The sequence below is a fragment of the Canis lupus genome, chromosome 1 (assembly GCF_003254725.2).
Source record: "Canis lupus dingo isolate Sandy chromosome 1, ASM325472v2, whole genome shotgun sequence".
NCBI lineage: Eukaryota > Metazoa > Chordata > Mammalia > Carnivora > Canidae > Canis > Canis lupus.
Genome location: NC_064243.1, coordinates 105,723,461 through 105,751,424, shown reverse-complemented (window position 1 = coordinate 105,751,424; position 27,964 = coordinate 105,723,461). Strand labels below are relative to the sequence as shown.

General features: G+C 44.1%; 3 protein-coding genes, 1 long non-coding RNA gene and 1 pseudogene across 7 annotated transcripts in view; 4 read left to right on the top strand and 1 right to left on the bottom strand.

Annotated features, from left to right (window-relative positions):
- Positions 1-5: 5 nt before the first annotated feature.
- LOC112645060 (uncharacterized) lies at positions 6-19,066 on the bottom strand. Its single transcript, XR_004812855.2, has 5 exons — positions 18,500-19,066; positions 4,358-4,496; positions 3,465-3,599; positions 2,171-2,359; positions 6-1,765 (listed from the first exon to the last, which is right to left on the bottom strand). It is a non-coding gene; the product is annotated as an uncharacterized LOC112645060 (long non-coding RNA).
- LOC112645052 (sialic acid-binding Ig-like lectin 13) lies at positions 3,351-12,874 on the top strand. The gene is made up of 9 exons (XM_025424074.3): positions 3,351-3,505; positions 3,571-3,954; positions 4,144-4,422; positions 4,613-4,660; positions 7,897-8,154; positions 8,236-8,520; positions 8,821-8,920; positions 9,265-9,346; positions 10,798-12,874. Exons 1-9 carry the CDS (start codon positions 3,454-3,456, stop codon positions 11,020-11,022), a joined length of 1,713 nt encoding a protein of 570 aa, XP_025279859.1. The 5' UTR covers positions 3,351-3,453; the 3' UTR covers positions 11,023-12,874.
- On the top strand, positions 12,205-12,303 carry LOC112645717 (U6 spliceosomal RNA; annotated as a pseudogene).
- The window catches only part of SIGLECL1 (SIGLEC family like 1), a 22,297-nt gene continuing 13,030 nt past the window's right edge, over positions 18,698-27,964 (top strand). For all 4 annotated transcript variants that reach the window (XM_049108578.1, XM_049108571.1, XM_025424078.3 and 1 more), the window contains exons 1-2: positions 18,698-18,826; positions 19,445-19,522. The gene's annotated coding sequence lies outside the window, so the exon portion shown is untranslated. The remainder of the gene's footprint in view (positions 18,827-19,444; positions 19,523-27,964) is intronic.
- LOC112645056 (proteasome subunit alpha type-1-like) lies at positions 22,219-25,505 on the top strand. Its single transcript, XM_035711155.2, has one exon. It carries the CDS (start codon positions 22,754-22,756, stop codon positions 23,453-23,455), a length of 702 nt encoding a protein of 233 aa, XP_035567048.1. The 5' UTR covers positions 22,219-22,753; the 3' UTR covers positions 23,456-25,505.

Genomic DNA, 27,964 nt, shown 5'->3' with positions numbered 1-27,964 from the left:
GGATGGAGAAGCAGGCTCCATGCCAGGAGCCCGACGCGGAACTCGATCCCGGGACTCCAGGATCGCCCCCTGGGCCAAAGGCAGGCGCTTACCGCTGAACCACCCAGGGATCTCCTCCCTACAATTTTTTTATGAAGATTTTATTTTATTTTTTTTAATTTTTTATTTATTCATGATAGACAGAGAGAGAGAGAGGCAGAAACACAGGCAGAGGGAGAGAAGCAGGCTTCATGCCAGGAGCCCGACGCGGGACCCGATCCCGTGACTCCAGGATCGCGCCCCGGGCCAAAGGCAGGCGCTAAACCTCTGAGCCACCCAGGGATCCCCAAGATTTTATTTTTTAAGTAATCTCTACACCCAGTATGGGGCCCAAACCCCTAACCCCAAGGTCAAGAGTCACATCCTCCACTGACCGAGCCAGCCAGGTGCCCTACAATTCTTAAAATAAATATTCATTGATCACCTAATGTATGCCAAGGATGTTTATAGTCAGAGTGGATTCAGCAGTAAATGGGAAATACACGACCCCTTGTGAAGCTTAGTTTTAATGGCAGGAGAGACAAAGAATAATTAAGTAGACCCTATGTTATGTTGATTCATGATAAGGAATTTGAAGAAAAACAAAAGAGAAAGATATAAAGGGAATATGAAATGGATTATACTCTTCGTTATGTTGTCCATGGATGTTATCATTGAGAAACTGACAATTGAGTCTGCATAAATATACACACAGGCACTTCTGCAGACGCATATACACAACTCGATTATGCACACACAGAGGACACAGACACACATGCAGAAGTACAGACACACATGCACTTCAAACATACACACAGACACACAGAGACACTGATACACCTCAAAATACACACACAGAAATCACTCACACACGTATACACAGACACAAACATACCTCAGACGTACACACAGACCACAAACACAGAACACACATATATACACAGATCAAAGAAATACACACACAGCATAGACACACAGAGAGACTGCAGACATAAAGGCACATGCAAATACAGAGACACACATGCCACAGATACACAACAGACACATTCATACATACTTACATCACAGCCACACAAGATGAGGCATTTTCCATTGGCTCCTCATGCTGGGAGGAGCTTTGCTCTGGGAAGACTGGGGCCCTACTTCTCAGGACAAATAAGCCCAATAACCCAGCAGAAGGGAAAAGTCAAAGTGCCCTGTGACTCTGGCCTACTTTCTGTCATGTGAGCCGCCTTTTGTTCCCAGCCACTCACGTCACTGTCCACCTATCCCAGCTGCCCTGGCCAGCAGATCCCAAAATCTCTCATTCCAGATGCTGGCCTGTGTCTGGAACAGTAGTTTTGTCCATACTCAGACTGGCCATCAGGGAATGGACAGGAAAGGTGGAAGCATTTCTCAGCCTTTGGAAGACAGACAGGATGCCAAGACAGGTGAGAAGAGAAGTGGATTCACCTCAGAAGAGTATGGGAATGAAGGAGCAGGAAGCAAAAAAATGGTGGGCTCTGAAGCCACAGGCCAATGTGGGAGGCCCCAGTGTACTGCTAGGAGACTCTGTCCCTGGACCCTGCCCTGAGAGCCCCATGAGGGGCTCACAGGACATACTGGGAGCCCCCAAGGGTGCTCAGGAAGTTCTTCCCATGCTCCTGGGCCCATCCCAATCCAGTGAAACATCCTTTTGGATACTCCAGCTCCTTCTATCCAGACTTTGGACTGCCTGAGGAAGCTCCTGATATATCTTCCTGGGGCCCTGCGTGTGAATGAAGGGACCTGGTCATGGGGAGCCAGGGTCCCCTGTATGGGACAGCTATGAGCTTGACTGCCGAGCTCAGCAAGTGGCTCAGTTACCATCCCCTTTCCCAAAACAGAAAGATGAGAAGAGGAGGTGGGGGAGGAAGATAGGGAGACAAAGAAAAGTAAGAAGATGGAGGAGATCGAGGGGGAAGAGGAGGGGAGCAAGATGGGAGAAGGAAGATGGAAGGAGGAGGAGGGGAAGGAAGATAGCAAGAGGACCATGGTGGGGAGGAGGATTGCTGGGAGGAGGGCGGGTGGGGGACGGAGGGAGAAGAAGACAAAGGAAGGGGAGGAGAAGGAGAAGGACGGACTGGAGCAGGTGTTATGGAGAGGGAGGAGGTACACAACAAAGTACACTGACCTGGTGTCTTACATGACAGAAGTTCATTTTCTCACAGCTCTGGAAGCTAGACATTGGAGATTGAGGTGTGGGTAGAACCAGTTCCTTCTGAGAACCCTGTGTTTGGTTCATGAGTGGCCGGATCCCCGCTGTGCTCTTGGTCTCCTGTTTGTGTGTCTGAGTCCTAATCCCCTCTTCTTACAAAGGCACCTGTTGGATTAGAGTCCACTCCAATGGCCTCATTTTATCTTAATGATCTCTCTGAAGACCTGATATCCAAAGACAGTCACATTTGGAGGTACTGAGGGTTAGGAAATGAACATACAACTTTTGGGGGGGACACAATTCAGCCCATCACGCCCTGTGAGTATAGGCATCTAACTATGAAGAGTTCAATCCCCCTCCCCGAAGGCACCACAGCCTGAGCCTGGAGCCATCTGGTGCACATGATCCCTTCATTGGAAATCTCAGATGAGGAATCCCAAGGGCAGAGCTGACCACCAGGAGCTTCTTACTGAAGGCGGGATTCAGAGTGACCACGGAGGAACAGGCAGGGCCGGACATTTGACATGCAAGATGGCCACAGAAAACGCCTACCTCTGTCTTCATATTGGATTCTCCCACAGACAAAAGTTGAGTATTGTGATCCCTCCATGTGACACAGTATTGTGATTTCTCCAAGAAGCTGAGGCTCGTGGGGGAGGAGGGCCATGCACACCTGGGCATTATCCCTCTACGTCATGCTATGTTATCATCTTGTTGCAAATGCCCAGCTCTCAGGCGTGGCCTGGTGCAGGTGATACCAGCGATGCCTGGAGCAGAGGGCTGTGAGCCAGCCAGGAAGCCCCGAACCCCCTGGGAGTCCTGGCCCCGTCTACACTGGCCATTCATACCTGGGACTAGCTGCACACAGCGATGGTGTTTCCTACAGGCCCCTGGCTGTGTTTACCAGCTCACACTGTATGAACAAGAGATGGCATGGCCTGGAATTTCTCTGTTTCCTTGAGAAGATTCCCCTGCTCACCCCTCCTGAGTCCCACAGCTGGTCGGCCTCTCTGGAGCTTCTGAAAGCTGTAATTGGCCAGATAATACACACCTTCCTGGTGGGAACAGAGGTGCAGGAGGGACAGGCCATGGACAGAGACCGGGGGAGGAGAGATTGCTGGGACCCCATCTGGAAGGAGAAGTGGTTAATCTTCAAGGGCCATGTCATCAAGTTCCCCTTTTGTGGTCAGTCACCTTTCAGACATCAGCCCTTGGCTTCCTACTGGGGCTTCCTCTCTGTCCTGTGATACCAACACACCATGACTCTTACCCCAAAGATGTTGCCACTGCTGTTTCCCCTGCTGTGGACAGGTGAGTGGGCCAAGGGGAGGAGGCCAGGTGGGCAGGGGCTGCCACTGACCCTCAATTCCCTGCAGGGTCCCTGGCTCAGGATTCGAGTTTCCATCTGCAAGTGGAAGAGAGCGTGAAGGTACAGGAGGGCCTGTGTGTACGGGTGACCTGCAAATTCTTCTACCCCCAAAATGGATATACTGCCAATAACCCCGCTTACGGCTACTGGTTCCGGGAAGGGGCCTCTACGTCTCAGGATGCTCCAGTGGCCACAAACAACCCACTTCGTAAAGTACAGGAGGGGACCCAGGACCGATTCTGCCTCCTTGGAAACCCCCTGGAATATGACTGCTCCCTGGAGATCAAAGATGCACAGAGAAGGGACTCGGGGACATACTTCTTCAGGGTGGAGAGAGGGTATTATGTGAGATATAATTACCTACAGAACCAGCTCTCCGTGCATGTGACGGGTAAGAAATGGGGCCAAGAAAAGGACACATGCCACATGCATGGGTCCTGAGGGCTCCTGTGGCAGGGCTAGGAGGGGATCCCTAATTTCCATCCTGTCTGGGGAGGAGATGGCTGGCCTGCGGGTAGAGGCTGCTTCTAGGGGCACACTCAGGTGCCATCTCCAGAATCTCTGTCTCTCTCTTCCTCAGCCTTGACAGAGACACCTGACATCCACATCCAGGGACCTCTAGAATCTGGCCACCCCAAGAACATTACCTGTAGCGTGCCATGGGTCTGTAAAAGGGGGACACCCCCCACATTCTCCTGGTTCGGGGTTGCCTTCACCTCCTGGGGCTCCAAGACTCCCCACTCCTCTGTGCTCACCCTCACACCAAGGCCCCAGGACCACGGCACCAACCTTACCTGTCAAGTGACCTTCCCTGGAGCTGGTGTGAGCACAGAGAGGACCATCCAGCTCAACGTGTCCTGTGAGTCCGAGGCCAGGATGCCAGGGTAACTGAGAGCAGTGAGTGTTGGGGAGGGGGAGGCAGAGTCTGGAATCCTAAGGGAAAGGAAAGAAAACACCTGACTCCACCGCTTTCCTATTTCTAAACTTCCTGGGGGGAAAGTGCCCACAGCTACCTTCCTACCTCTGAAAACAATTGTCTCTCTGTCCAGATGCACTCCAAAACCTGACCATCAGTATATTTCAAAGAGAAGGCACAGGTAAGGTACAACCTCTCCTCTCAGACTGTGGTACAAGTGTTGTCTGTTTCCGCCCCTCAGAGCAGAACTGGGGTTTCAGAGCTCAAGTGGGAGGAAAGCTTAGGCCAGGTATAGGGGCAGCAGAGGTGGGAAGCACCCCACTGGCTCCTCAGCTTACAAATTGGCTTCTCCCCACACCTGACCCTGTTCTCAGTGGGTGAGAGCCTAATGGGTCTCCCTGCCTAATGGGTTTGGCCATCCCCCAGCTATGCTCTCCTCCCAAACCTTGCCCCATTCCCCTTAGGATCTGGACCCTGCCTACTCTTGCAGTTTCCTTCCACATTATAGTGTTATTGTTTAAAACAGTAAGTATAAAATGTGTCTTGGTCTGCTCTGGGCTGCCATAACAAAATACCACAGACTGAGGGGTTTATTGATTTCTCACATTTCTGGAAGCTGGCAGGTCCAAGATCAAGGTGTTAGCCCATTTGGTTTCTGGTGGGAGCTCACTGCCTGGCAAATGGCTGCTTTTGGCAGTATTTTCTCTCACACAACTGAGAGAGAGTTCTCTGATGTCTCTTCATATAAAAGCACTAATTCCATCCTAAGGCCCCTACTCCCATGACCTCACCTAACCCTAATCACCTCCCAAAGGCCCATTCAAATACCTCCAAATACCACCATATTGGGGGTTAGGATTTGGACATATAAGCTTGAAGGGAACACAATCTAGTCCCTAGCAAAACTGAATAAAAATAAAATAGCGTCCAGTAGCTATGTACCTCCCCTCTTGGCTATCTTTCCAAATATAATTTACACATCTATGTTTTAAAACACACACATATGTACACACCATACTATATGCACTGATCTGCCTTGTTTTCATTTTTAAATTTTTTTTTAATTTCTTTATTCATGAGAGACACAGAGAGAAAGAGAGAGGCAGAAACACAGGCAGAGGGAGAAGCAGACTCCTCGCAGGGAGCCTGATGCGGGACCTGATCCTGGAACCCGGATCACGACCTGAGCCGAAGGCAGGTGCCCAACCACTAAGCCACCCAGACATCCCATTTTTTTAAGTTTTTATTCAAATTCCAGTTAATATACAGTGCAATGTTGGTATCAAGTATATAATATAGTGATTTCACATTTCCATACATCACCTGGTGCTCATCACAAGTGCATTCCTTAATTCCCTCTACCTATTTCCCTCATTCCCCACTCCCTCCCCTCCAGTAAACCATCAGTTTGTTCTGTATAGTTAAGCATCTGTTTCTTGATTTGTCTCTCTCTCTCTCTTTTTTGCCTTTACTTGCTTGTTTTGTTTCTTAAATTCTACACGAGTGAAATCACATGGTATTTGTCTTTCTTCAATGGACCTATTTAACTTAACTATATTTTTAAAATTTATTTATTTATTTATTTATTTATTTATTTATTTTGAGAGAGAGAGAGAGAGAGAGAGAGCATGGACACTTAAGGGTAGAGGCAGAGTGCGAGGGAGAGAATCTTCAGGCAGACTCCCCAATGAGCCCAGAGGCTGATGTTGGACTGGGCTTGATCCCAGGACTCTGAGCCTAAATCAAGAGTTGATCACTTAACTGGCTGAGCCACCCAGATGCCCCTCTCTTAGCTATTATTTTTTAATAAACTTTTCATTGTGGAATAATTTTAGGTTTACATAGTACAGAGAGTTTCCATAAAGCCCTCACTTGGCTTTCCTTGTCGTTGAAAGCCTTAATCCCCATGATGCACTTGTTCCAACTAAGTAAGTGATGTTGATACATTATTGTCTCTATGAGTACATAGGAAAACTTCACTCCTACTGATGACTCCATGGTCTTCCAATTAGAAGTATATTATACCATAAACTACTTAACTAGTCCCCATTGGTGGAAAGCCATGATGTTTCCCGACTTCTGTTAAGACAAATAATACTGCAACAAATAACTTGTACAAACATACCCCATATATGTGCATGTGTCTACAAGATAATTTTCTAGAAAAGTCCCAAATCAAAGGGTATGTTTGTAATTTCAACAGATACTGCCAAGTCATGCTGCATGGAAGTTATTCTGTTTATAATATCAACCTGCTGAACATTTTCATCCCTGCCAATGTCTTAAGTAAATTCACTGACATTTTAACTTAAATTATCATTTTGTAAACAGGTTGTGTATCTTTCATTATGTTTAAGAATCATTTGTATTTCTTTGTGGACTTTTTCTTAATGATTTGGAAAAGCTCTTTTTATATTAAGGAAATCAGCTGTGTGTTAGTGGAAAGGATTTATTTCCAGCTTAATAATGGCCTTTTGACTCAGCACATGGTGTTTGTTAGACAAAAACATGTTTTTTTGAGGGGAGATGTTGGCATTCAGTGGCATACTGGAGTTGGCTCTTGATGGCTGGCAAGAGTCAACTCTGTACATGTTTTCCCAATTCTGGGTTCAGCGACATCTAGTTGGATGCTTGAAATTGGCCAAGAGGTAAGTGTTTACGTTAAGGAAATTGGCAAATATTGCAAATCAGAACTTTTTTCTTCCCTCCCACTTCCTAATGAGTTGGTTGTTAACATTTACCAGTAAACCACTGTTACACATATCAATATTTCCTTTCATATCTTGGTCTTTCTCCAATCTAATAATATTTTTTGAATGCTCAGTAGCCGCATAGGTCAACACTCTTAGGTCAACCCAAACATAAACATTCACTCAAGCCTTACAGGACCATCTGTTTTTTTTCCCTGAGCATGCAGGGCCATTTCGCACCCTAGGTACAGCTGCACTTTCTGTGCCTGCCTCAGCAATGTCCTTCCATGTCAGCTCCCCACCTGTCTCATGCTCCACTTTAGTCTCTCCTCCTCCAGGAAGCTCTCCCTGCCCTGACAGTCTCACTGAACTCCCATCCTCAAGGTTTCCCCAGCACAATGTACCCCCATCACAAAACACATCAGACTGCTCTTTGATGCCTGATTTGGGGTATCTCACTCACAAGACTGTGAGCTCTCATACACACCTAAATTAGACAGATCTTAGTGAACAAAGAAAGATTGAATGCACAAGGGCCTCTTGGAAAGGCTAAAGCACCTGCTCCCAACCCTGTCCCCTTGGGCTGATTCCATAATCATGGGGTCCAGTCATGTGGTGGAAGAGAAGAGACAGATTTACATGATGTAGGGAAAGGAGAGAGACCGAGAGACAGAGAGAGAATACCCCTAGTGAGAGCCAGGGCTTAACTTTCTCTCTGTCTTGCCAGGAACTGAGGCTCTGGGGAACGATTCGTCTCTCCTACTTCAGGAGGGCCAGGCTCTGTATCTGGTCTGTATTGGTGACAGCAACCCTCCTGCTAGCGTGAGCTGGACCCGGGGTAGCCTGACCCTGAAGTCCTCACAACCCTCAAATCCTGGGATCCTGGAGTTTCCCCGGGTGGAACTGGAGGATCATGGGAAATACATCTGCCGAGCTCAGCACATGTTGGGCTCCCTGGAAGCATCCCTGAGTCTACTTGTGAAGAGTGAGTTGGAACACACCTGCGAGGGCTGCCTGGGTCCTGGGGAGAGCGGCCTCCTCTGATCCTTCTCCTGTCTTCCCACAGACCCTCCAAAGCTATTTGGTCCCTCTTGCTCCTGGGAGGGTAAGGATCTGCACTGCCACTGTTCAGCTCAATCCCAGCTGCCCCCCTCTCTGCACTGGCAGCTGGGGGAGGAGCTGCTGGAGGGGAACTATAGCAACACCTCCTTGACCATCACCTCCAGTGCTGCAGGGCCCTGGGCCAACAGTAACATGAGCCTCAGTGGACCACTGGACTCAGGCCTCAGACTCAGCTGTGAAGCCTGGAATTCACACGGGAAACAGAGCACCACCATTCTGCTGCTGCCAGGTCAGGGGGGTATAAGGGTAATGCCCAGGGAGATGGTAGTATGATCCAGGATTCTGGAAGAAATTGAGGAGAGAAGTGGCTCTGACTCAGGCAAAAGGGCACTTGAGGTCAGATTTGTCTATAGATTGTCAGGGGAGGGGTTGGGGGAACCGGAGGCTAGGATCACATAGAGGGGTGGGGGACAAAGAAGCCAGCCCTGGGTAGAAGTGGGCACAGCCCTGGGCCATGGATTCCAGAAGGTTGGATGCTCAGATGCCTGCCTAGTAGGATTGGAGTTTACCCCAGATCTCTCACCTGCAGGAAGACTGGGGCCCAGGACATGTGTGGTTCAGGGGGCCATCTGGGGAGCTGGTATCATGGCTCTGCTTGCTCTCTGTCTCTGCCTCATCATCTTCTTCGCGTGAGTGGTGGCCCCAGTTTGGGTGAAGGCCTCATGAGGTTGGGTGGGGAGGGGACTCAAGGAATCCCTCATTCTCAAAGCACAGAGCTAAAGAAACCTGACTAGGTGATGAAGCCAGAGAGGAGGCAGTTCGTCATCCTGATGCAATTCATTGAAGCAGCATCAGGAATTTAGCCTCCTGACATCATGGCTGTGGCTAGGGTTCCCGCCATCAGGAGGAGGGAACACGTGGTCTCTTCCTGGTCTCTGCAGCCAGACAGCATCCCTCATGCTCTGCCTCAGTTATCCTTCCAGACTCCCAGCAGTGAGCAGCCAGGCTGAAGGGCCCTGATCTCTCTCCTCAGAGTGAAGACCTACAGGCAAAAATCAACCCAGAAAGCAGTGCACAATCATGGTGTCCATCCAGCATTGGATACCATCTCCCAGGTGAGTGGCCAGGGCATCTTTCATCTTTCTATCTGGTGTCTTGGGATGAGCCATGGGGCAATTCATGACTGTCAGCATGCCAAAGGATAAGTTCCTCACCGACTTCCCAAACTCAGTTCTTCCTCAGGATTTCTGGCTGCACTCAACTCAGAGACCTGAGAGCCATCCTTTCCTCTCCCCTCTCCTCCACCTACCACAGCCAGTGATGGACCGAGTCTCACTCATTTCCCTTTTAGCAAAGCTTTTTTTCCTTTTAGCCCCTTCCCTACCGAGCCCTTACTGTCTCCCTTCTGGGTCACTGGTCTTGCCTCCACCACTCCATCTCTCCACCTCTCCGCCCAATCTTTGGGCAAGAAATTCCCCCAAACAGCTGCCACCCCTGTGCTTGCTTCCCACTATCTAGACCAGCATGGTCCAACAGAAATATCATGTGAGACACATACGTAGCTTAAAATTTACTAATGGCCACATTTAAAAAGTAGAAAGAACCATGAGATCAATTTTAATATAATGTATTATTTAACCCAATATGTTCAAAATATTATTTCACTGTCATCTCATCAATAATCAATGTACAGATTATTAATGAGATAATTTACATTCTTTCTTCTTCTTCTTTTGGTACTAAATTTTTGAAATCCAGGTTTTATTTCATACTCGTGGCACACCTCCTTTCAGAATCGCCACATTTCATTTGCTCTGTAGCCACATGTGGCTAGGAGCTACCATATTGGACAGTAGTCCAATTTCCTCAGTCTGGTGTTCTGTGATCTGTCCCCTCCCGAGTTCTCCAGCCCACTTCCTGCCCCTGACCACAAAATTAGCTCCTTATCCCCAGGCAAGGCTTATTCTCTGTGACTTTGTGCCTTTGCATGCATAATTTCCTGTGACCTCCCCATTTGCACTGGCCAGACCCTAATCCCCTTTCACTCTCCAGTTTAAATATTCCCTCCCCTATGCAGGCAGACTGTCATCATGCCTTCCTGTAATAATCAAGGCCTATCCTCAGCACCCTGTGAGCCCCTGGGCAGACAGGGCAGGTCTCTGTGATTCTCACCCACTTATGGCACCCTGCTTCTATGCATCAGATCACAATTTGCAATTAGATCATTTGCATGTGTACGTGCGTATAGCAATTTGATACTCTCTCGTTGCCCTGAGAGGCTGAGGTCAGAGATCATGTGTGCTGAAGTTTCTTGACTTTGCTTACTCTATTTTCATATCTGTAAAATAAGGATAACAGTTATATCATCCACCGGAGAGTGGGGAAGTTATAAGGATTCAATGCCATTGTGATGAAAATTTGTTAAAGATACAAATGAATGAAAGAGTGAATGAATGAATGGCTGGCTGGCTGGATGGATGGATGGATGGATAAATGAATGTTCAGGAAATGGGCATGAAGTGGCTAAATGAGAAAGTGAACTCCAGACCCCACTTCTCTTCTCCAGACCCAAAGGCCAGCTCCGATGCTTTTCCCTCATTCCACTCAGGATCACCTGAGCAAACCCTGGTCAGACAGCCCCTCAGAGCCCCTGCCCCAAGCTGCGGCCACCTCCCCCTCGGAGAAGGATCAGGAGCTCCACTACGCCAATCTCTGCTTCCATGGACTGAAGCCACACAACTTTCAGGACCAAGAGACAACTGAGTATGCAGAGATCAAGATCCAGAAATGACAACCCCCAACCCGCTCCTGTCACTGGGAAGGCCAGCTCTGACTGGGCAGGACATCTCTGAAAAAATGCATGTCAGGCACTGATTCTCTATGAATTGACTACCCTCTGAACCAAAGTTTATAAATGTGAATGTGACACTCCTTAGAGTGGCTGAAAGTCACAGTTAAGTTCAAACATCAGGCAAACCACTTCACCTCCCTGTGTTTCCTCCTCTGTAAAATGGGGGATAATATTCATTAGGAACATTGTTCCGTGGGAGAAAAAATGTACCATTTTCATTGTTAGATATATCTCGTGTTAAGTTTCTCTCGGGATGGAGGGAGATGTCAGCTTCTGAACATATACTCTCTCTCTTTTTTTTTTTTTGGTAGTGAGGGGTGGTTCATGTATTATTTTTAAAAGTAAATCTATTTCTAAATGTAACTCTCTGGTGGGAGTAGGTATTTCCTAATACATATATCTAACAAAAGATTCATCCACAGTATAAAAAGAATATACAAGGATCTTCCAAAAATCAGTAACAAAAAAGGCAGGCAACCCAATAAAAAACGTGAGATATTCAAGGGGCCAATAGGTACATAGAAAGGTGTTTAACTTCAGTAGCTGTCAAGGAAATGTGAATAAAAACCCCAATGCTGTGCCATGGCGTGGCCACCACATTGGCTAAAATAATATAAACAATATAAAGAATATCAAGTGTTGAAGACATTACATTGAATGAAATAAGCCGTCCCCAAAAGAAAAATATTGCATGGTTCTAGTTATATGAAGTATCTAAAGTAATGAAATTCTTAGAAACAGCAAATGAGGGAAATAAGAAGCTACTTTTCAGTAGGTAGAGTTTCAGTTCTGCAAGATGAAGACTTTTCTAGAGCTTAATGAAGTGCATATAGTTAACACCACTGTACCATACACTTAAAAATATTTAAGATGGTAAATTTTATGTTGTTTTTTAAAGCAATAAAAAGGAATAATATATAGAGGTTACCAAGGGGTTGGGAGGTTAGGGGTGTGGGTGGATAGTTAATATTTAATGGGTACAGAATTTCATCCATCTAAGGATGGATAATGGTGAAAGCTGCACAATGTGAACATACTAAGGCCATTAATTGTACATCTATGACAACAAATGGTATGTATACTTTGCCACAATAAAGATTTTTTTCTTAGAGCATATCAAATGTGCTTCAGCAGCACATATACAAAAATTGGAAAGATGCAGAGAAGATTAGCCCCTGTGCAAGAATATAAAGGGTTGATGAAGATATGTCGCAACTGGAACTCTCATGCATTACTAAGGGTAGGAGGAGAGAGAATTGGCACAACCACTTGGACAAATGTCACTCTCTACTAACACTGAGCACAGGAGCCAGCAATTTCACTCCAAGGTGTGTCTCCAACAGAAGTGCCTACAAACGTTCACCAAATGTGTACAAGAATGTTCATGGCAGTTCTGATTGCCACAGCTGAAAAATGGAACGTGCCCAAATGCCCATCAACAGTAAGACAGGTAGATAGACTGCAGAGTATCCATGCAGCGGAAGAAGCAAATAAAAACATACAACACATGAGAATCTTACAAACATAATGTTGAGTGAAAGAATGCAGACACAAGAGTCCCCACTATGTGATATCTTTGATATAAAGTTTAGAAATAGACAAAGCTAATCTTTGGTTTTAGAAGTCCAGATGCTGGTTACTGTTGGAGGGTAGTGACAGGAAGGGGCCAGTGGAGACCTCCTGGACTCTTCTGGTAAAGATCTGTATCTTGATCTGGGTGAGTCCAACTGCTCGGATGTGGTTACTCTCTGAAACATTTCTGAGTAAAATATTTGTGATTTGTGCCCTTTTCTGTATGAATAGTACTCTTTAACAAAATTTACATTAAGATTTTAAAGATGGGGTGCCTGGATGGCTCATTCGGTTAAGCATAGAACTCTTGCTTTCAGCTCAGGTCATAAACTCAGGGTTGGGACCAAGCCCAGAACTGGGTTCCATGCTCAGCGAACTCTGCTTCTCTCCCTTTCTTTCTCCCTCTGCCCACCCCCACTCTCGCATGAGCTCTCACTCAAATAAATAAATAAGATTTTTTTTAAGATTTTTTAAAAATATTATCCTCATAATTATCTAACTCTGATTTCTATCAGACTATAAGCTCCCCAGGGCAGGGACAGCACTATAACCGGCCCTATGTTTTCAAAGCCCAGCCTTGGACACAGCACATGAACTGAGCTCAGCAAACCTCTGAAATGCCTTGCACTCGAGTGCAAGGGGACAATGTTCCTGGGCTCTGCTGGGGTCTCCAGCTTGTATTGCCAGCCCAGGGCTCTCTTCTGGACTCCAAATTCCTATGTCTTCTTGAACATCTCTCCCTGAAGCACCATAGGCTCCTCACTTTCAATGCATCCCATACTAGTTCCATATCTTCCCTCAAGTCTGGTTCTTCCCTCCGTTCTCCATCCAGGATGTGGGAAAGTCCATCTGAGGGCATGGCCTCTGATAACCGCCATCTTGTCAAGGAGAATATAATGCTCCCATGCCTGCACTAATTACAACTTCCCGTCAGGGCGCAATTTCTGGTCTGATACTCACTGAGATCTTGCGAAACAGGCCTCTTCCTCTTCTTCAACCTCACAGACTCCAGTTTAGGCTCCTCTCTGCCTGTTCCTCTAAGAGGCCACTGTCTGAACTACTTCCTGAATCTGGTGAGTCTTCATCTTTTCCTCCCCCACTGGAGGCTAGGAGGTCCCCTTGGCCATGGTAAAAAGTGCCCCAAAAGGCAACTACCAGGTCCTGGCCCAACTTCCAGCATGAAGCCTTCTTCCACCCCTTCCTGCCATCCTGGGAAAGATTCTGGAACTCCCTCCTCTGGAACCCTCCACAGACCCTATTCATCTCTAATCAGTGGGTCTAGAGACCATCTAAGTGGTCTTTGTAAAGGGGGTAAGGGACAGTGATTAAATGTTTAAGCCCCTTCATAATAGCCAAAAGATAGAAACAGCTCAAATGCCCATCAATGGATGAATGGATAAACAAAATGTGGTGTATCCATATAATGAAATATGATTCGGCCATAAAAAGACTGAAGCCCTGATACATACCACATGCATGAACCTCAAAAATATGCTAAGTGAAATCCTCCAGACACAAAGCTCACATATTGTATGATTCCATTTATATCAAATACGCAAAATAGGTAAATTCATAGAAACAGAAAGCAGATTAGGGGCTGCCAGGAGCTGTGGAGAGGGTGACTATTTAATGGGTGTAGGGTTTCTTTTTGGGGCGACGAAAATGTTCTGAAATCAGATAGAGGTGGTGGTTACACAGCATTGTGAATGTACTAAATGCCTCTAAATGTTCACTAAATGTTCATAAAATCATTTATGTTATGTGACTTACCTCTTAATTAAAAAAAAATAATTAAAGTTCTTCAAAATCATTCTGCCAGAATTCAAACATCCACTTCACCACTTAACCTGTTGCTACCTCCACTTGCTCCTCTGTCAAATGAGGATAACAACACTCCCTAGTTCACTTGGTGGTTTTAAGAATGCACTGAATTAATGTACACAGGGCAGCACTGTGCCCAGTGTGCAGTGAATGGCTCTGGGAGCCTGGTCAACATGCATTCAGCCAAGGGCCAAACGCTGCCCAGGTCATCATTCAACTGGCCAAACAATCTCTAGGTTTCAACCTGTAGATACATGATGTTGAGTTTTCCACCCCACCCTGATCAGGTGGGTGACTCTGTGTTCTCAGGGAAAGGCCACTCATGTGCAAATGAACAAAAGAGAAGTATAAGGCTTATTTCAAGTCTTCACAGCCAGAGTTTTGTTTCACTTCTCTCTCTCTCATTGCCAGTCTTCATGAGTCACCAAGTTCCTGATCTGTCCCCTCCTTTGCATGTCCAGATCAGGTCTTACTTGACCTTCATTCCTCCAGAACATTAAAACAGCCACCTACCCAGCCTCTTGGCTCCCCATCAGACCATCTGTTCCTCCCCTGCTAAATACCCTTTCGTGTCTGCCCTCTCCCTCCAGATGAGGGGCCAATTCCAGTGAGAGCTACTCAAGAATTTCCACAATCTCACTGTTACCTGCCTCATCCCTTTCTCTCAGTCACATTCTTGCCACTTCTTGAACATTCCATGGCCTGTTGTGCTCTCCCTACTTCATTCACATGGTTCTATCTCATAGTGATAGTGTCCCCTTTCTCCATCTTCACAGCACGTATATATCTTCTGAGATCAACTTCCTCAGACAAGCTGCATTCTCTAACTGACCCCCACCCTCAGCCCTGCATTTTCCCATGGGTTGGATTAGGAAAGGAAAAAGATTTCAAATAAACTGCCTAACTTCACCTATTAAGGAACCAGACAAAGAAGAATAAACTAAACCCAAAGTTAGCAGAAGGGTTGAAATAAAAAGATTAAAATGGAGATGATTGAAAGAGAATGAAACAACAATAGAGAAAATCAACAAGACCAAAAGTTGGTTCTTTGAAAAAGATCAGTAAAATTGGCCTACGCTTAGCTAGATCAACTAAGAAAGAAAAAGACTCAAATTACAAAATGAGGAATAAAACTGAGGACATTGCTATTGATTTTACAAAAATAAAAAAGATTATAAGAGAGTACAATGAACAATTGTACAAGTTGGGTAACCTAGATAAATGAACACATTCCTGGAGACAAATAATCTAGCAAGATTCAATCATGAGGAAATAGAAAATATGATAGACCTATAATTAGTAAGGTTGAATCAGTAATCAAAAACCTCTCAACAAAGAAAAGCCCATGATCAGATGGTTTCAATGGGTGAATTCTACCAAACATTTAAAGAAGAATTAGAGATGCCTGGCTGACTCAATTGGTAGAGCATGTGACTTTTGATCTCAGAGTTGTAAGTTCAAGCCCACACTGGCTGTAGAGATTACTTAAAAATAATATCTTTAGAAAAAAATAATAAGAAAGAATAATAAATACCACCCCTTCTCAAACTCTTCCCAAAAAGATCAAAGAGCAGGGAATAGTTCCTAACTCATTCCATGAAGAGTTTATCCTGATGCCAAAGCCAAAGACACCACAAGAAAATGAAACTACAGACCAATATCCCTTAGATATGACAAAACACAGGCAACAAAAGAAAAAGAAGGTAAGTTGAACTTCATCAGAATTGAACATTTTTGTGCTTCTGATGACACTTTTGACATTGTAAAAAGGCAATCCACAAAATGGGAGAAAACATTTGCAAATCAGAAATGTGATAAAGGATTAACATCCACAACATAGAAAGAGGTCCTACAACTCAACAACAAATATAATAACCCAATTTTTTTAAATGGTGAAGGACTTGAATAGACATTTCTTCAAAGATATATAAATGGGAAGTGAACATATGAAAAGATGTTCAACATCACTAATCACTAGAGAAATGCTAATCAAGATCAAAACCAGAAAAAAATAAGGTTGATAAAGTTGTAGAGAAATTGGGACCCTTGTGCACTTATGAAGAGAATGCAAAATGCTGAAGCCACTATGTAAAACAGTATGGAGTTTCCTCAAAAAATTAAATGTAGAATTATAATATACCAAATAATTCTACACTGGATATTTACCCAAAGAAAACAAAAACACTAATTCAAAAGGATATATACATCCTTATGCTTACTGAAGCATTATTTACAATAGCCCAGACATATAGGTAACCCAAGTGTCCATTTGTCCATTGATAGATGAATGGGTGAAGATGTGGTATATGTATACATATACATACTGACATTACTCAGCCATAGAAAAGGATGAGGTTTTGCCATTTGCAACAATATGAATGGACATGGAGGGTATAATGCTAAGTGAAATAAATCAGACATAGACAAATACCATATGATTTCACTCATGTGGAATTTAAGAAACAAAACAAATGAACAAACAAAGATAAAAAGACAAAAAAATACTCTTAAATATTGAGAACAAACTGGTGGTTGCAATGAGGGAATTGGTAGGGGGATGAGTGAAACAGAGAATGGGGGTTAAGATACACAATAAGGGTGATGAGTACCGAGTATGTATAAAATTATTGAATGACTAGGGACACCTGGGTGGCTCAGCAGTTGGGCATCTGCCTTCAGCTCAGGGCATGACCCTGGAGTCGCAGAATGGAATCCCACATCGGGCTCCCTGCATGGAGCCTTCTTCTCCCTCTGCCTGTGTCTCTGCCTCTCTTTATCTCTGTCATGAATAAATAAATAAAATCTTAAAAAAAAAAGAATTATTGAATGACTATATCGTACACCTAAAACTAACATATCACTCTATGTTAACTAAACTTCAATTAAAAAAAATTAAGGGACATCTGGGTGACTCAAAGGTTGAGCATATGCCTTTGGCTCAGGTTCTGATCCCAGGGTCCTAGTATCTAGTCCTACATCAGGCTCCCTGCATCTCCCTCTGCCTGTGTCTCTGCCTCTCTCTGTGTCTCTCATGAATAAATAAAAATCTTTAAAAAAAAAAACATTAAAAAGCATTACCCCTCAGGAATATGCAGTTAAAATTACAATAAGGTATCACTACACAAACAAAATTTTAATGGCTAAAATTAAAGACCAGCTATTATCAGATGTTGACAAGGATGTGGAGCATCTGTAACTCATAGGTTGCTGGCTCAAGTGTTAACTGGTTCATCCACTTTGGAAAATTCTTTGGCAGTATTTGGCCAATTAAACATATGCCTAGAGGACACCTGGGTGACTCAGCGGTTGAGCATCTGCCTTCAGCTCAGAGCATGATCCTGGAGTCTGGGGATTGAGTTCCACATCTGACTCTCTACATGAAGCCTGCTTTTCCCCCTGCCTATGTCTCTGCCTCTCTCTCTCTCTCTGTGTGTGTGTGTGTGTGTCTCTCATGAATAAATAGATAAATAAAATCTTTTAAAAATAAAATAGTCAAATAAAAAAATAAATAAACATATGCTTAAATATGAATTTTTTTGTTGTTTTCCGTTTAAGAAATATTTATTGACAAGTACTATAGGAGATACAAAGATGACTCTGACATCTGTCCTGCCCAAAAGGAGCTTACAGTCTAGTAGGAGACAGAGTACATACATGGGACATGATGAGAGCTATGTTTCAGTAAGATGAATCAATCTCATACTGCTAACATGAAACTTTGAGTTCCTGTTCCCCCAGCCTGTTCATGATTAAATGAAAACTTATTGATGAATATTAAATATCCTCAATATTCCAAGCATGCAAGAAACTTCAGTAAAAACAAAACAAAAAAGAAAACAAACAAACGAACAAAAAAACCTCACCTCTGGCCACAGTGAGCTTACATTCTAGTGACATAGACCATAAGCAAAACTATATTTAATAGCAATAAATGTCTTAAAATTTTTATGGTTAATTAAGTACTTAATGAGTACAACGAGGAACTGAGCCATCAGAGTTGGGAGGGTGGCGTGGTTTTCCTTACCAACATCAAAGCCTCTCCAAGAAGAAAGCGGACACCCACATTCCCACCGCACCGCGCGCCGCTCCTGCCTGCCTGGTTGCAGCTGCCTCATTGATTGGCTGCTGGGTAAGAGCGTTTGCAGCACTGATTGGCTGCGGCATAGGCCTGTGCCGCCGCTGATTGGCTGTAGAAGAGGCCCCTGCAGCCGCTGATTGGCTGCAGGGTAGACGCGCCCATGCAAGGCCAGAGCTCAGGACCAAAGGAGACTTCAGCCACTGCACATCTTCCCCGTGCACAGATGAAAGCTAACTGTTGTCACGAGCTCTTCTTGCCTTGTTGGCTTTTCTGGTAACCGTTGGGTGCGCGTCTTGCGTTGGGACTGCCCAAAGTGGGCTACCAGGAAAGCGGGGCTTCTCTGTCAGGCAGCCCTGCTCCGCAGATACGGGGTGGGTTAGACCCCAGGGCAGGGCCTTGAGCCTCTCAGGGGGACCGAAACCCCTGCTGGAGCAGTCAGCAGCAGCCGCTGGCTCATCAGTCAGCCCGTCACCAGGAGCCTGACTGAATTTAGCCTGTCACCAAGTAGGTCACTTGGTCAGCCCCAAGGGCAGCCAGAGGGTCCTCAGGTGATCTGTTGATTAATGATCAGATTAGTGCCCGTAGGAGGCAACAGGTAGTTCCTTGTGAACCAATTAATCAGTTAATAGGATAATCCACCCATTTCCCTTCGCAGACTGCCCTGTTAGTTAATTACGCACCCTCTGAAGCAGGCTCTTAATAAGTTAATCTCCCTGTAAGGCGCTCAGTCGTTGGTCCCACCGTTATCCCAAGTGTCAGCCAGTTAATCCACTTCACTGTTAGTCTTTGGTTTCCCTATAAAATCAGATTTCCGGTCAGCATAAGTAGGTCAGTTGATCCAAAAGAGGGTCCTTCCCACAGCAAGTTGGGAAAACCCTTTTTACCACTTAGATTCTGCCAAAGAAATACACCATCCCAAGTGTGCTGAGGACAAAGGATTTCCTGGAGCCCTTGGAACAGGAGCCAAAGGTAAAATGGAGAAGAGAAATGATGGGCAAAGGGAAATGGTAGAGGGAGAAGAGTAGAGAGGGTGGTTGGAGTCCTCCTGTGTATCTCTAAAGCCTGACAGAGAAGAAATCAGAGTTTTAGAGCTAGATGGATCACTATATCCCAAGTCATAAAACCCACTCATGTTACAGATGAGGAAATCAAAAGGAAAAGTGGAGAGGAGAAAATATTTGGCCAAGGCTATTCAGTGATTTACTAGCAGAGCCTGGGCCAAGACCCAGACAGGGCTCATCCCAACATCCAAATATGGTTTTATATCAGAGAAGGGCAAGGGGGGTGCAGGGGTGGGGGGGATTGGCAGTGCAAAAAGGCAGCAGATGTGGCTTTCCTTCCTCTAGGTTTCTGCTCAACTGTCACCTCCTCAAAGAGGCCTTCTGTGACCACCCTACCTCAACTGTTTCCCCATGGCCACCACCCCATAACCCTCTATCTTATTATCCTGCATTATTTTTCTTCATAGTACTTAATAGTTATCAAATTATCTTAATTGCCAACTTGTTTATTGTCTGCCTTCCATACTAGAATGAGGACATGGATTGTCTCATTCTTGTTCACTGCCTTATCCCTAAAACAGTGCCTGACATAAAGAGGTACTCAAAATGTTGGTTGTTAGAAGGAATGAATGAGAGTGCCAGTCATTAGGGAATGTGCTTCCTGAGACTTATTAGAGGAAGCAGACTGAGTTTGGAAGTAGAGAGCCTCCACAGAGTGGCAGGACATGAGGTCAGAGAAGCAAAGTTCAAGAAGGCTACCAGTACAGAACTTTGACTTTTACTCTGAGTGAGATGAGAGCCACTGGAGAGTTTTGAGTGGAGAAAGGGTGGGATCTTACTGAGGTGTTGATAGAGTCCCTCCAGCTGCCACTGTGGGGAATAGAATGGACAGAGACTAAGGTAGAGCAGCAAGTCCAGTGAGCAGGTTACTGTAGCAATCTGGGTGAGAGAGGATGGTAGTTTGGGCCAGAGTGGCCTCAGTGGAGGTGATTGATTAGAAGTAGTGAGATTTTGAATTTATTTTAAAAGCCGTGCCAACATTTTCTGACATGGCTGTGGACTATGAGAGAAAAGAGAGTCAAAAGGGACTCCTGAGGTTTTGATTCTTGATTTCTTCCTAAGTATGACTTCATTTGATTTAGAGACGTGTTTCCTAAGTCTGAGGTGATTGATTTTTTTCTCCTTTTTCTGAGATGAGAGCAAAGATATTTAAACTTTTAACTTTACTTTCTACCCTTACTCTGCTGCTGGTTGGCCAAACAATATAAGTAGTTTATATATTTTCTGTTCTCTTGAAAGTTAGTGTGGAGAAAGAGGAACTTGAGTTTTATTATTTTTTTAAGATCTTATTTATTTCTTTATGCAAGACACAGAGGCAGAGACACAGGCAGAAGGAGAAGCAGGCTCCCAATGGGGAGGCTGGTGAGGAATTTGATCCCAGGGGTCACGAACTGAACTGAAGGCAGACTCTCAACCACTGAGCCACAGGTGCCCTAAGGAACTTAAGTTTTACATCTGTCTCTAAGTACACTTGCTCAGTGCATTAAGGAAGTCACTTACTTCTCCAAGCTTCAGTTTCTTCCTCCACAAGAAGGAAATCCTAAGACTTAATTCCTTGGAGTTTCTGGAAATAAACGAAGACTGCTCAAATGAGAACAAACAAGTTACTTATTCAGAGCTTGCTGTAGCCAGAGTCAGCCACCATCACTTGCATTCGGCCAACAACTCAAAGGCAGGTAGCATAGTGGGAAAAAGAAGTTTCAGACAGGGTCTGCTTAGAGATTGTGATCATAGGTAAGCTGAAGGTTAGCTAATTACAAATTGGGGTATCTTATGTGATTGAATTGTGAGCAGATTTAACTTTCTTTGATCGGTTCTGAGCTGGAAGCAGGGGCAAAAAATAGGGAACCTGGTATTCATTGCCCAATCCTGACTGTTCTGTGCCAATTGCTGCAGATATTGTGGTTTGGGACTGTTCACTGACTTTGCAGTTGGAAACAGAAATTAGATTTGTGAGAACCTAGTTCAGTGAAACATACGTTTTGGGAAGGAGTAAGGATGTGAAGTCAGGGGATGATGAATATTTTTTTCATGTCCCCAAAGTCACTTGTGGACATGAAAATGCAACTGTTCTGCAATTAGATATAAGAGGTTAATGTTACCAATTTTTAAAAAAATTATGGATCCAACTCTGGAAGAGTTGACTCGGTGGATGCATAAAGAAATTCAAAATCTCAAGAAACAAATTAAATGTACAATCCTTTTGGCTAGTTTTATCTATAAAAGCTAAAATGAAAGTAAAGAAAAGCGCTGGAGTGGATCCTGACACTGGGCCAAGTTTGATTTCTGTCCAGTCTGAACTATGGCTGCTAACCTCAGAGCTGCTACTAAAAGGAAAAGCCATGTTGAAACAACAGGTAGCAAAGAAAATTAGAGTAATTCACAAGAGAATGAAAGACAAAGGGCTGGGGTGGCTGTCTGTTAAACATCTGACCCTTGACTTTGGCTCAGGTCATGATCTCAGGGTCATGGGATCAAGTCCTGTGTGGCTCTGCTCCCCACCCCCATGCAATCTTTCTCTCAGATAAATAAATAAAATCAGAAAGAAAGAAAGAAAGAAAGAAAGAAAGAAAGAAAGAAAGAAAGAAAGAAAGAAAGAAAGAAAAAGGAAAGTGTCAAAGTGACTCATCCGGGGGATTCCCAGGTAGCTCAGGATTCCCCGGGTGGCTCAGCAGTTTAGCACCTCCCTTCAGCCCGGGCTGTGATCCTGGAGTCCTGGGATCGAGTTCCACATCAGGCTCCCTGCATGGAGCCTGCTTTTTCCTCTCTCTCTGTCTCTCTCTCTCGTGAATAAATAAATAAAATGTTTAAAAAAAAGGGGGGGGGGATTCATCCCAAAGAGAAGAAAATCTTTAAACCATTATTAAGAAATAGAATGGACATTGATGGGATTAAAAACAGAGGTCTTAGAACAGTGCTCTTGGAGTTTGGGTGGACCAGGGGGAGCCCCAGATGGTCCCTCAACTTTGAAGGATCCTAATCAAGTCTATTCTAGTTACTCTAAATTGGAGGAATTTCAAAAGCCAGAAGGCAAATGTGACAATGGGACTCTAACTTCAAACTGCCTGAGGTGATGATCTCATAATTAATCAAGATAAAGATTGGGGCCGGAGGCCGCAGCGGGATCCGCGCCGGAACCATGTTTCGCAACCAGTATGACAATGACGTCACTGTTTGGAGCCCTCAGGGCAGGATTCATCAAATTGAATATGCAATGGAAGCTGTCAAACAAGGTTCAGCCACAGTTGGTCTGAAATCAAAAACCCATGCGGTGTTGGTTGCATTGAAGAGAGCACAGTCAGAGCTTGCAGCGCATCAGAAGAAAATTCTTCATGTTGATAACCATATTGGTATCTCAATTGCGGGACTTACTGCTGATGCTAGACTGTTATGTAATTTTATGCGCCAGGAGTGTTTGGATTCCAGATTTGTATTTGACAGACCTCTTCCTGTGTCTCCTCTTGTATCTCTAATTGGAAGCAAGACCCAGATACCAACACAACGGTATGGCCGGAGACCATATGGTGTTGGACTGCTTATTGCTGGTTATGATGATATGGGCCCTCACATTTTCCAAACCTGTCCATCTGCCAACTATTTTGACTGTAGAGCCATGTCCATTGAAGCCCGTTCTCAATCAGCTCGCACTTACTTGGAGAGACATATGTCTGGGTTTATGGAGTGCAATTTGAATGAACTGGTTAAACATGGTCTGCGTGCCTTACGAGAGACACTTCCTGCAGAACAGGACCTAACTACAAAGAATGTTTCCATTGGAATTGTTGGTAAAGACTTGGAGTTTACGATTTATGATGATGATGATGTTCCTGGAAGGTCTTGAAGAAAGACCACAGAGAAAGGCACAGCCTGCTCAACCTGCTGATGAACCTGCAGAAAAGGCTGATGAACCAATGGAGCATTAAGTCACAAACCAGTCTATATGTGTATTATCAAATATGTAAGAATGCAGGAGCCCTTACTGATGACAGTAATCTATACTTTGAACCAAAAGATGCAGCGTGGTCTTCTGGTATGTTTTAGGAATCGGTCCAGATGTGTTTTTCCCAAGTAACTTGTCTGAACCATATAATGGTGTGCATTTTTCTTTGAGAGGGTCTATATAATCATTTTCTAGAAAGTATAGTTATCTGTACTAATGTTTTTATATGAAGAACATAGTGTCTTTGTGGTTTTAAAGACAACTGTGAAATAAAATTGTTTCACCTGAAAAAAAAAAAAGATAAAGATTGGTTAAAAAAAAAAAAAAAAGGCCTGGGTTCTTTGGCTCCATGCTCAGCTGGAGACTCAAAGCCATAGACACATTAATGGTAAAATGGTCTGGAGAAGAGATGTTTCTGGGACTCCTTAAGCTGGGCACCCCATGCATTGTGAATCCTAGTGAGAATTAAAGTTACATTGGGAAGATACAGGAATACAAGTATTAAGGGGGTTAAAGTGAGGGTTTAAGATAGAAATGGAATACTTGAACAGATTTTATGTAAAGCCATTGTGTCTCTCGTTCCTTTATCTGAATGTAAGTAGGTGCCGTGTCTTACTAGAGGACATTTCCCTTACCTAGCACTATGAAACAGGAGGCATGTAAATCCTCCCTTCAACCAATATTGATTGGACATGCTAAATGGGAGCCAATAAAATTGCCCAAGCCCAAACAGGTTGTTAATTTGAAAAATATAGGCTATCTGGTGAAAAAAAGAAAAAATGTCAGATACCTACTGTTTGATTGGCTTATTTCAATTTTGGTTGACGCATATTCTACATTTGGGACTATGGCTAGCCCCTAACCATAAAGCTGCTAGAATGAGGTCTTTAAAGTCCTTATGGAAACTGCAGTTTATAACAAAAGCCAGTGAGCACCACCCAGTGGCGATCTCTGGGATTTTTCTTTTTAATCAGAAAATTTCCATTTGAAAGACAACCAGCTAGCTTGTTGGCCTTTGACTGAAACTGCCCATAAGAACTGAAGGAAGTAAAATAATCCTAAAACCTGAAATTCTCATGATATCTTTGGTAATGTTGGATAAACTTGCTAATAATGAAGGCTATGCCCAGAAGAGTTTAGTAATAAAATGGAAATGGTTTATAGAGGAACAGGCTACCAAGGGATTATGAGGAGGTATTCATTGTATTCACAAGCAGGTGGTCTTTTTTTCCCTCTTTTACCACCTGAGGCGATGCCAGATCCTATTGCTACTTGGATGGTAGCAATAAGTACCTCTCAAATGACCAACAAAGAGCTGCTTGGTTTATGGAAGGCTGTTCCAAGATGAATGAGTTCCTTTGAGTGGGAAATATTAGCAATGGTATGCTAGTAAATATTTACTAACTGGATCTCCAAAGGGAAAAGAAAGCCCTGAATTGTAGCATTGCCAAACAGTCCCCCCCCCACCATAGACAGTTTCAAGCTACCAATTCATGATACAGGATTAAGAAGAGATCCAGTAGCACACCATTATGTAGTATTTCCATCATACAGATTATAAATAGATGTAAATAACCTCAAGAACACAGATAACAGTAAAATGTACTAGACAAATTAGGAACTAATCAGTTTCAAGTAATTATTACCTTTGTCTTTAACATAGTTTGTTTATGAATTTATATAACTTAATTTATAGTAATGACTGTGCTTTTGACACCCAGTTTGCAACATTCTTAAAAATTTAATAATTAGCTTCCTTAAGCTGGTTCACACAGGCTCCAGCACATTGATGGATGTTATTTAGAAACCGAGATTTAGGTGCTAGGCATGTTTATTGCTATGGATGTCTCATTGCTTCTAGGCTCTTTCTGTGAACAAAACATGGAAATAGAATTTGTTTGTTTTTTAACCACGGGTTTGTACTGATATTGCCAATTAAAATCAAACTTTACTTTCTTCTCTTAAATTATTGTATTTTGGGCAGCCCGGGTGGCTCAGCGATTTAGCACCTGCCTTCAGCCCAGGGTGTAATCCTGGAGACCAGGGATCAAGTCCCACGTCAGGCTCCCTACATGGAGCCTGCTTCTCCCTCTGCCTGTCTCTCTCTCTCTCTCTCTCTCTCTCTCTCTCTCTGTGTGTGTGTGTGTCTCTCATGAATAAATAAATAAAATCTTAAAAAAAAATTATTGTATTTTATATTGTTTCTCTTTTTCCTTACTGTGAAAATCTTTAAAACATAGTTTCAAAATTACAATACCAATACTGATAGCTTTCTTTGTCCCCCCTTTAGACAGTACAGCCAAAGCACTGCGTTCAAAAGTTATTTGAAATAGATATTCTTCCAGAATTGTTCTATTATTGTGTTTGTTTACTAGCTCTTGTTTGTGTTCAATTTTAGGGTTTTGCTTTCTTTTTTCCCTTCTAAGTTTAAGTGACCTTTCTGAACAGTAAAATACCAATTTGGTTGGAAAGGTTTTTTTCTCTTTGACCAGAACCATGTTACCTGAATACGAGGACATATATGTAAGGGAACCTGGGAACATTACTATTTATTCAGTCTCTGTATTGGGGACAGTGCAACAGGGACAGTGGTGCTGAGATACCTGTTGGGTCCGAAGCCAGCAGTGTCTGCCACAAGGAATTATAGATGGACACAGGAAGGAATCTAGACAAAGGACACATCCCCTCATCCTGCCTTTTCCAGAAATTAATGCAGACATGAGAGACTTGTAGCCCAGAGAGGAAAAGGATCTGTCTGTGGTCCTCTGGGGAATCAGTGACATAGCTTACATAATCAGTGCTCCAATCCAGGGCTCCTGCTCTTAATGCTTTGCCAAAAAAAGAGGGGGGGGGCGAGATAATTTCATGAAAAGTGAGACTGACATTTGAACATTTATCAGTGACTATCAAAGGTCACTTTCTAAGCTGTTCTGAGATCACAAGGGTCTATTTGTTGTATAGCCTTCCCTTAAAGAGTTCAGTCTGAGGTAGATTCTCTACTAAGTTCTTTCTTTTTTTTTTTTTTTTTAAGTTATTTCTTTAGTTTCCCAACTAGAGTGACCTAACCAAATGAGAGTTTGTCTTCCTCATGTAAGGACATATTCAGAGGTAGGCTGTGCCGCCTGGTTGAGTGTCTGCCTTCAGCGCAGGTCATGATCCCAGGTCCTGGGATCGAGTCCTGTATCAGGCTCCCCACAGGGAGCCTGCTTCTCCTTCTGTCTCTGTCTCTGTCCCTCTGTCTGTGTGTCTCATGAATAAATAAAATCTTTTAAAAAAAATAGAATGTTCCTTCATGAGCGGCACTCATCGTTGTAGATACTTCATGGCTGCCAAGTGGCTGTTCTACCTCTAGTAGCACATCCATATTTTAGGGAGGAAGGAGAAGGAAGTGACAAGGAAGAAGGAAATGACAATATTAGGAAAAGGAGACTTCCCCAGGAATCTTCAGCTCACTTCCACTAAAACAATATCATGTGTCCCACCTTAACTGCAAAGGAATCTAGACAAAGTGGTGCTTTAGCTTGCAGCATCACACCCCTAAACAAAGCTGGATTTGTTATAACGAAGAGCAGGGTAGGTAGTTGTCTGGCTGCACAAAAACAAATAACTTTAGTAGAAGGAAAAAACTGATTCTTTCCTCAAAAGACAACAAATGAAATAATGTGGTAATTCTGGAAGGGGAAAGATTTCCCCACTTGAGACTGGGTAGGAAGATCAGGAAAGGTTGCATGCAGGAGGTGACACTGAACTCAGCTCTGAAATTGAAGTAGGATGTGAATGTGAATGAAGCGGAGTTGCAAGAGGAATAGCTGTGAAAGGGAGAAATCCCTGAATGATGGGAGAAGAATGTTTAGGGGGAGCACTAAAGAAGGTAGCGTTTTCCCTTTGGCATGGAAAATGTTGAGAAAGGCACAGGGAGACAGAAAAGCAAGGGTCAGGGAAAATTTCAGAGAACCTCATTTTCACAGCAAGGAAGTTTGGAACTTTTCCTATGAGTAGTAGGAATTCCTGTCCATTTTGGTTTTCCCAAAGGATCTCTGAAGGCTACCCCATCCTCTCCATCCTCACGGCCCACTCAGTAACGCAAGCATGTCATTCTTTCCTGACCACCTCTCCAGGTTCCTCCCTGGCCAATTGACCTGAGTTGCTCTGGTCTACACCATTTCTCCCGTGGCCCCAATGGGCTATTCCAAACACCCAGACTGGCCCTGACCCTCTGAGGTACACAGCCCTTCCATGAATCCCTATTAGCTTTGAGACAGAACCCAAAGACCCTAGTAACTGAGTTTCTCCCAAGTGGGCTGGGACTGGGAGGGAAAGACCAGAGGAGAGAGAAGGACACGTGGCATTGAGGCCTCTCAGAGGTGGTAGGTGTGCTGCCTGTCCCTAGATGCTCTTGAATATCCCATC